At 41.8% G+C, this 9,588-nt stretch overlaps 2 protein-coding genes across 2 annotated transcripts; both read right to left on the bottom strand.

Annotated features, from left to right (window-relative positions):
- Positions 1–2,008: 2,008 nt before the first annotated feature.
- LOC138889871 (uncharacterized) lies at positions 2,009–3,459 on the bottom strand. Its single transcript, XM_070173210.1, has 2 exons — positions 3,417–3,459; positions 2,009–2,667 (listed from the first exon to the last, which is right to left on the bottom strand). The coding sequence occupies exons 1-2, from the start codon at positions 3,457–3,459 to the stop codon at positions 2,009–2,011; spliced, it is 702 nt and encodes a 233-aa protein (XP_070029311.1).
- A 4,437-nt stretch (positions 3,460–7,896) lies between these two features.
- On the bottom strand, positions 7,897–8,685 carry LOC138889870 (uncharacterized). The gene has a single exon (XM_070173209.1). It carries the CDS (start codon positions 8,683–8,685, stop codon positions 7,897–7,899), a length of 789 nt encoding a protein of 262 aa, XP_070029310.1.
- Positions 8,686–9,588: the final 903 nt, after the last annotated feature.

Genomic DNA, 9,588 nt, shown 5'->3' with positions numbered 1-9,588 from the left:
TATGCCAGAAAAAAGGTCCTCAGGTTATGCTGGGGAGGTCCACGGGTTATGTCGGGGAGGTCCACGGGTTATGCCGGAAAAGGTCCTCGGGTTATGCTAGGGAGGTCCACGAATTATGTCAGGAAAGTCATCGGGTTATGCCGGCGAGGTCCATGGGTTATGCGGGGAAAGGTCATCGGGTTAAGCCGGAAAAGGTCCTCGGGTTATGCTGGGGAGGTCCACAGGTTATGCCGGGAAAGGTCATCGGGTTATGCCGGAAAAAAGGTCCTCGGATTATGCCGGGAAGGTCCACGGGTTATGCCTGGAAAGTCATCGGGTTATGCCAGAAAAAGTTCCTTGGGTTATGCCGGGGAAGTCATCGGGTTATGCCGGAAAATATCCTCGGGTTATGTCGGAGATCAACTAGGGAGTGGGACCCTATAATGAAAAAGACTACCAGGTTATAATGGCAGCGACTAAGAATGGGACCCTATCTTTGAAAAAGACGTAGCTAGAGATTGGATACCCTATGCTACCATGGTTTTGAATTTTTCTTCTTCTTTTCTTTCTTTCCTTATTTTTTTTCTTTTTTTTTTCATTTTTTCTAGGTGGAAGAATGAAGAGTTTAAAAGGACTTCCCTTTTTGGGTCAACTCTTGTTGCAGAACCGTTTTGATTTCTGTGTGCCTTGCTTTTATTGCACATGCTTCTTGCAGGGTTGTTTTGGACTGCACCTGTTTTCCAGTTTTCATGTCAAAGAACAATTCGTCAGTTTGAAACGGTGGTTGGTTTTGTAGCCTTATTTTTTTTATCACTTGATCTTGGCCCAACTCTTTCGATGAAAATCTCCATTGCTCGCTGGCTCTGTCTCTTTTCTAAACCCAGGGATCTTAACTTTCCAAAATTTCACATGATGGTTGGCCTGTGTGGGGCTTGGCCTTTTCATCTTATTTTGCCTTTATGAGCACTTGACTTTGAATTTCTTTTCTTTTCAATAATTTTGACTCTGGAGCATCAGCCATCATGGCCAGTCGAGATCGACTTGATGCACCTGCTGAGGCTGAGTGCTTTTCTTGCATTTTAACTTTTGTCAAACAAAACCCTGTAAAAACCAATCTTGCCATCTTTTCATCGTATTAGTTTCAGAGGAGAATTAGACCGAAAGGGATTCAAGGAAAAGTAAATAAAGGATAGGATAAAGAACTCAAACGAGAAGTGTCCCTTTCAGGGAAAGGAAAGAAGGACTTATCTAGAGTGCCTGCAGACTTCAATAGACATGACATACTTCTTGGATTGGATTCTCGATCTGCGTAACCATCCAATCTCACAAAGACCCTTCATAATCCATATCTCAAAACCGAGAAACCTTGCTAGGACTCTTATCAGTGCCGATGGTTGTAAGTGATTCCCTTTTTTGAGCAATGGAGCCCTTTGCGGGTTTTCACCAACTGATCTCTCTCATTTCTCTTCTCATCATCAACTTATAGTTCTCTTTGCGAGTTTTTACTAATAAGACTCTCTCATTTCCAATTTCTCTGCTCACCATCGCCTTACGGTGCCCGTGTGGGTTTTTACCAATAAGACTCTCTCATTTGATTGTATCAGATCCAAGTAAATGTATTCTCTAATTTTAAACATCTTTTACCGATAGATCAGAAGGACTTGAACAAGATTTGGGGTAAAAAAAATTTGGATCCAATTACAACTTTGGAACCTTTCAGGCGAAACCATAGCTGAACCATTATGACTTCTGCACCAGTTTCAACTTTTGGGGAATTGTGGATTTTTATTTTGGTGTGACTGAACCCCAAAGAGAGGATGCCTATGTATCCTTTGGGAATCAAGTCGAATGTAGTTCAGGAAAATTTTGTTTTTGAGTTTTTTTTTTTTGCAAACGTTTTTGGGTTCCAAAGAGGATAATCAAGGAAAGGTAACCGGCTCAAAAGGTTGGCAAAGGGTTGAATTGTTTGGGATAGAGAGAATGAAAGCCTTCATCACTTCAATCGGATAATATTGGTACCGCAGAAGGGTTAAACGTAATACCTTTTGACCGCGTCTGCATTGACAACTGTTTCAGGGTCATTTTCTTCAATGTCTCCCAAGTACAACGCCCCCCTTGGTAGCAATTTTCTTATAATGTATGGACCCTTCCAGTTTGGAGCAAACTTTCCTTTTACTTCCTTGTGATGCGGGAGAATACGTCTTAGAATGACTTGCCCCACTTCAAAATTCCTAGGCCGCACTTTCTTGTTGTAGGCACTGGCCATTGTTTGTTGATCGAATTGCCCGTGGCAAACTGCAGCCATTCGCTTTTCATCAATCAGGGTTAGATGTTCTAGACGGGTCTTGACCCACTCATTATCCTCAATCTCAGCTTCAATGAAGATTTGGAGAGATGGAATTTCAACTTCTGCGGGTATCACGGCTTTAGTGCCACAAACCAATAGATAGGGTGTTGCTCCAACTGATGTGCGCACAGTTGTGCGATATCCCAACAATGCAAACAACAACTTTTCATGCCATTGTCTAGAACTTTGAATCAATTTTCTAAGAATCTTCTTGATGTTCTTGTTTGCTGCTTCAACAGCACCGTTGGCTTTGGGCCAATAAGGGGTAGAATTCTGATACGCGATCTTAAATTGTTCGCATATCTCTCTCATCAAATGATTGTTCAAGTTTGCAGCATTATCTGTAATGATAGTTTTAGGAATACCAAAACGATAGATAATGTTGGAATGCACAAAATCCACCACTGCTTTCTTAGTGACAGCTTTGAGAGTGACTGCTTCGACCCACTTTGTGAAGTAGTCAATGGCAACTAGTATGAATCTATGCCCATTTGAAGATTTTGGCACGATTGGCCCAATGGCATTCATACCCTAAGCAATGAACGGCCACGGTGCTAACATAAGATGTAATTCTGAAGGCGGTGCATGAATCAAGTCACCGTGTACCTGACACTGATGACACTTTCGGACAAAACTGAAGCAATCCTTTTCCATAGTCATCCAGTAATAACCTGCTCGAAGGATTTTCTTTGCAAGTACGTATCCATTCATATGGGGACTGCACACTCCTGCGTGCACTTCATTCATGATTCTTCCGGCCTCTTGGCCATCCACACATCTTAGAAGGTTCATATCTGGAGTCCTTTTGTACAAGACCTCTCCGCTCAAGAAGAAGCCACTAACGAGCCTTTTAATGGTTCTCTTTTGGTCTCTACTAGCTTGCTCGGGATATTCATTTATTTTCAAGAATCTTTTGATATCATGATACCATGGCTGAACATCAGCCTTTATTTCAACTATGCTGCAATAACCATGTCTTTCTCTGATTTGGATTACTAGTGGGTCAATATGGATATTACCTGGATATGGCAGCATCGAGGCCAAAGTAGCTAGTGCATCGGCTAACTCATTGTGAAACCGAGGAATGTACCTGAACTCGACGAACTTGAACTGTTTGCTAAGATCTTTGACATATTGCCTGTATGGAATAATCTTGACATCCCGAGTTTCCCATTCACCCTGAGCTTATCGGATAATCAAGTCTGAATCTCCCATGATTAACAATTCTTCCACATTCTGATCGGTTGCCATGTTCATGCCTATAATGCAAGCTTCATACTCTATAGTGTTGTTCGTGCAAAAAAACCAAAGTCGGGCTGTGGCTGAATAGTGTTGACCAGTTGGCGAAATCAAAATTGCCCCAATCCCGACACCTTTTGTATTCACAGCTCCATCGAAACATTTTCCAAGCATTAGTGTCCTTTGGAATTACCTCAACTGAATTTACTTCCTCATCCGGAAAGTAAGTACTCAGAGGCTAATATTCGTCATCAACAGGATTCTCAGCTAGGTGATCTGCTAAATCTTGAGCTTTCATTGCCTTGCGGGTGACATAGACTATATTTCGAACTCGGTGAGCAGGATTTTCCATTTTTCTAACCTTCATATGAGCATCGGCTTTTGGAATATGTATTTCAAGGGATCAAATCTGGTTATGAGGTAAGTGGTGTAGGCCAACAAGTAATGCCTAAACTTCTGAGTGACCCACGTTAGGGCGCAACAAGTTCTTTCCAACAAAGTGTATTTGACTTCATAACTAGTGAACTTCTTGCTTAAGTAGTATATGGCATGTTCTTTCTTTCCGGTCACATCATGTTGCCCGAGTACACACCCAAAGGAATTTTCCAAGACTGTCAAATACAAAAACAAAGGCCTTCCAGGTTCGGGTGGGATCAAAACTGGCGGATTCGATAGATATTCTTTGATTTTGTCGAAAGATTCTTGACACTCATATGTCCATCTAATAACCGCATCTTTCTTCAAAAGCTTAAATATAGGTTCACATGTGGAGGTCAACTAAGCAATGAATCTGCTGATGTAATTCTACCTTCCCAATAGACTCATAACCTCTTTCTTGGTTCTCGGAGGAGGTAAATCCCGAATAGACTTTATCTTTGTTGGATCTAACTCGATGCCCCTCCAACTAACTACAAACCCCAAAAGTTTCTTGGATGGTACTCCAAATGCACACTTAGCTGGATTTAACTTTAAGTCATACTTACGCAGACGCTAAAAGAACTTTCTCAAATCCCGAACATGGTCGTCCTACGTTCTTGATTTAATGATCACATCGTCCACATAAACCTCGATTTCTTGGTGCATCATGTCATGAAAGATGGAAGTCATAGCTCTCATGTAAGTTGCCCCGGCGTTCTTCAAACCAAAAGGAATGACCATAGAATAGTAAGTACCCTAAGGTGTGGTGAAGGCCGTCTTTTCTGCATCTTCTTCATCCATCAGGACTTGATGATACCCAGCATAACAATCTACGAAAGACTGTATCTTATGTTTGGCATAGTTGTCAACAAGGATGTGGATGTCTGGTAATGGAAAGTTGTCCTTGGGGCTCGCTTTGTTCAAATTCCAATAGTCAACACACACTTGGGTTTTGCCATCATTCTTTGGTACTAGGACCACATTAGCCAACCATGTGGTGTATCGGACCACTCGGATCACACCCGCTTTCAGCTATTTGGTGACTTCTTCTTTAATCTTGTCACTGATTTCCATTTTAAACTTTCTCCTCTTTTGTTGAACATGGGGGTAACCGGGGTAAGTTGGCAATTTGTGTACCACTAAAACAACACTCAGTCCTGGCGTATCATCATAGGACCAGGCAAACACATCTTTGAATTCGAACAAAAGTTGGATCAATGCATCCCTAGTTCTTTCCTCAGTGTGAATGTTTATCATCGTTTCTTGGACCTCTTCTGAACTACCCAAATTAACTGGCTCAGTTTCATTTAAGTTTGGCTTAGGCTTATTCTCAAATTGTTCCAATTCTCGGTTTATTTCCCTAAAAGCCTCATCTTTATCATATTCTGATTCTTGGTTCATTATTTCACAGTAAGACAACGTGTTAGGATCTGGGCATGAAGTCCGCAAGCATGCCATATTATTTATGTCAGAATTATTAGAACTGAAAGAAGAAATAAGAAAAATAACAAAATTAGAAAGAATAAAGAAAGCGATTCACAGACGATGAAATATTGATTTCATTTCATTAAATTTTAAGATAGAAGGGTTTACATTGGAATTTTAAAGACAATAAACTAAAGACATTCAAGTTACACCCTGAAATAACTCGGAATGCAGAAAAGATGGCAAAACTGAACTACCGGGATTCCTGCCTGACTGGAAATAAAGTAGCCTTTCAATTTTGAAGCTTGCATTGGGACCTATATACTGCACCTGAGCAGTGTTCGAGCCTTCACCCGGCTGGATCATATGAGCCTCATATAACATTTGCCTCATTTCCCCACAGATGTCCTCAATTTCTTCAGCCGTGAAGGCCTCATCTTCCTCCTCTTTGTACCCTGGTTTAACAAAAGTTCTGACAAGATGCGGGACCAGCTAAGGTAGAACCCACCCATCGTTCTTACGTTCTTTAGCCTATTTCACGCCAGCTTCTGTAGCTTGGAAACCGACACCAAAGAAGTTCTCACTGGCAATCAAGTGATGGGCTCCGTAATGCCTTGCAAAGATGCCCCGAGCCCTTTCCCGAGCTTGTAGCCATGCCTAATCATCTCACTGGCAACCATGATTTATGCGTTGGACAAAAAGAGTTTAGGACACGGGGTTCCTTCCTCACATTGGTATGCGACCACAATCTCAAAAGCTTGGCAGACTATGTGCTCGCTACCTTCTTTAGCCTTCCATACATGGGACTGACAGGTCCCTGTAAATTGATTGCTCATCTTCTCCATGAACCACAATTTCCTGATCTTTGTGTTCAAACATAACCATTTGCTGTAGAGTAGAAGGTACGGCCCTTGCCACATGGATCCAAGGCCTTCCTAGGAGAAAATTATAGGAGGTATCCATGTCCAAGACCTGAAATGTCACTTCAAAATCCACAGGACCAATAATTAAGATCAAAGCAATCTCCCCTATTGTGTCTCTTTTGATGCCTTCAAATGCACGTACGTAAACATTGTTGGGCCGGATTCTCTCAGTCCCAATTTCCATTCTTTGCAAAGTTGATAGAGGGTAGATGTCAACCCCAGATCCGCCATCTAACATGACTCTTTTCACGTAGTATCCTTCACACTTAACAATCAAATGAAGAGCTTTGTTGTGGGTAGCCCTTTCTGGAGGCAAGTCATTTCGGCTGAATGAGATCCTGTTGACTTCAAAAAATCATTCCGCCATTCTTTCCAGTTGCTCAACAGTGGTGTCAATTGGAACATATGCTTCATTGAGGGTCTTTATCATCACTTTCTGATGCTCATTCGAACTTATCAGTAAAGTCAATAGTGAGATCTGGGAGGGAGACTTCCAGAGTTGGTCAATTACATCATAGTCCGAGGTTTTAATTTTTCAAAAGAATTCCTTAGCCTCTTCAGTACAGACTGGCTTTTTAAGCGGAAAACGCTTATGTTTGGCATTTTTCACTTCTTCCAGATTGAGGTATTTCTCAAACAGGGTTTGTTTCATTTACTTCCCATACGATTTCTTTTCCTTTGCACGTCACTACCGCTTTGTTGTAGTTCCAGGGGACAGCAGTGGGATCCTTCATGGGCTTCTGTGGTGCGCGGCTGATAATCATGGGCTCAGTCAACCTGGGTGAAATTATTGGCCCCCGCACCACATAATTCCCTTGATACTTACATCTTCGATACCATCGGTGTGACCTTATTCTGCTCAAATCTTTTGGGGGGACTCAACACAAATAGTTCTTTCCTGGGTTCCCTGGGAACATATAGAATGGCATATTTAGGAGGTACTGCCCCGGTCTTGGTTTCCACAACCTTTTCTACGTTTTGAGGAATGGAATTGTTTTTCTTCTCATCCTTAGCTTGCTTTTCTACCGTTTTGGGATTCTTTTCAACATCGGCAATAGCAATGATAACTTTCAAAGCCGGGTGAAACTCTTTATCTTTACAGATCATCCCAATAATCAGCCCATTGTTGTGAGCTGGTAATGGGTTGTTGGTTACATTGGGGACCTCTTCATCCCTTAGCACTACTCGTTTTTGTTCTATCAGGTTTTCAACTACCCTTTTTAGGGTCCAACAATCCTCAATGTCGTGACCTTCTACTCTTGAATGATAAGCACATCGGGTACCATGTCGGTAGAAGGGCAACTCTAGATTTTGCCTATTTGGAGGTATGAGATGCAATAGACCCATTTGGACCAACTTTGGGAAGAGGCTGGAATATGACTCACCAATGGATGTGAAATTTGTTCTTCTGGGTGGCTCATAGGAATGGGCAACATATGGAAAATTATTTTGTAGGGGATGAGGATTATATGGAGCTTGGTGAGAAGGGTTATTTCTAGGAGGTAGAGCTCGGTTTTGGTTAAACTGTTGTTGTGGCCGAGCATATGGCTGGGCATTCATCATCGTCTAAGACTGAGGAGTCATAGCATAAGCCACATCCTGGTGAGGATAATAATGTTGCGGGGTGTTTGGAGGGAAGTAACCTCGGGGCTGACGTGGGTTTCTTAGACTTGAAGCCGCCATTTCCACTTCTTCTTTCTTTTTCCGGCTTGCCGCGCCCCCTGACCCCCTCTGGATTGCTTGAAATGTAGCTCTTATAGCCGACTGGCTCAGGATACAACTCGTTTTCAAACCATTCTCTACCATTTCCGCAAATGGCTTGCCCATAGCGAACATCATATTTTGGAAGTAATCAGCCTTTTGGGCTTGCAGGAAGACACTGGCCATATCGGTCTCATCCATTAGGGGTTTCACCCTGGCAGCTTGTTTATGCCACTTGACGGTGTACTCCCGGAAGTTCTCTGAAGACGTTTTCTTGAGATTAGATAAAGATTTTCTATCCGGAGCTATGTCCACATTGTACTGGAACTGTTTAACAATGTCTCGGGCCAAGTCATCCCATATGCTCCAGTGGGAGATGTCTTGGTCCATATACCATTTGGATGCAATTCCAACTAGACTTACCCCGAAGTAAGCCATTAGGAGCTCTTCTTTTTCACCCGCTCCCCTCAACTGATTGCAATACCTTTTTAGGTGAGCTATGGGGTCCCCATGTCCGTCATATGTTTCAAACTTGGGAGTCTTAAAACTGATGGGCAGATGAACATGCGGTAACATGCACAAGTCAGCATTGGAAACACTTTTCTGGCCACTTAAGCCTTGTATATTCTTGAGGCTTTGTTTCATGCTTTTCATTTTTTGAGTGATTTCCTCCTACTCGGGATTCTTTGTCGCTCTTTCTTGTCCAGCGGTAAACTCATACCGAGGTTTTTGAGGGTAGGAGTTTAGGGTGACATGAGCCGTGTCCGATGGAAAGGGCGGTGTTAGGAAAGTAAAGGATGATGGCTCAAAACTTGTCCTAGGCAAGGTTGGATATATCGTAGCTAAAGTTGGTAGTGCGGTGAATATGTTGGAAGACACTCCCGATACCAGAGCCTGGGGGCGAATTTCTGACATCATTTTGACACTTCCTTTGGACCTTGTAAAGTACGAGTGCGAAGCCAGGTTACCACTAAACCAACCACCTTAAAGAATAGAACCTAATCTTAACAGTAGACACAACAAACCGGTTAGTTTGAGGCAATTAACACATAGGGTATCACACGTTGGGATGTAATGCACCTAACAGTTAAATGCTTTTCTACATGTTTGGCCACGGTTGCATGTCTCATCCCGGCTTTGGTCTATTTTCCAAACCTTTGCATCTTTCTTTTCTTTTTGGCACTTTTATTATTTGCTCTCTTTTCTTTTCACTCTCTCATTGTTTTCTCTCTTATTCTTGTTTTCTCTCTTTTTCTCGTTTTCTCTCTTTTTCTTGTTTTCTCTCTTCTTTTTTTCTCTTTTTTTCTTGTTTCCTCTTTTATTTGAGTTATGAAAAACCATGACCGGATCCGTATCACGATGCCGCGTGAATCAGATCATCATGTAGTTCAAGGAATAAATGCGAAAATAAAAGAAAGAAACAATTTTGGGTTTTTTAAATTTTTCATTAAAACTTATAATATTTCTATTACAATGACTCCATCATACATTTCTAAGAATTGAAAAACTAAAAAAATAGACTTGAAATAGACTTTAGAAATGGAAACTGAAATACAT

Source organism: Nicotiana sylvestris, chromosome 4 (genome assembly GCF_000393655.2).
Source record: "Nicotiana sylvestris chromosome 4, ASM39365v2, whole genome shotgun sequence".
In the NCBI taxonomy this organism is placed as follows: Eukaryota; Viridiplantae; Streptophyta; class Magnoliopsida; order Solanales; family Solanaceae; genus Nicotiana; species Nicotiana sylvestris.
The sequence above is the reverse complement of the archived record's forward strand: the minus strand, read 5'-3'. Positions and strand labels throughout refer to the sequence as shown.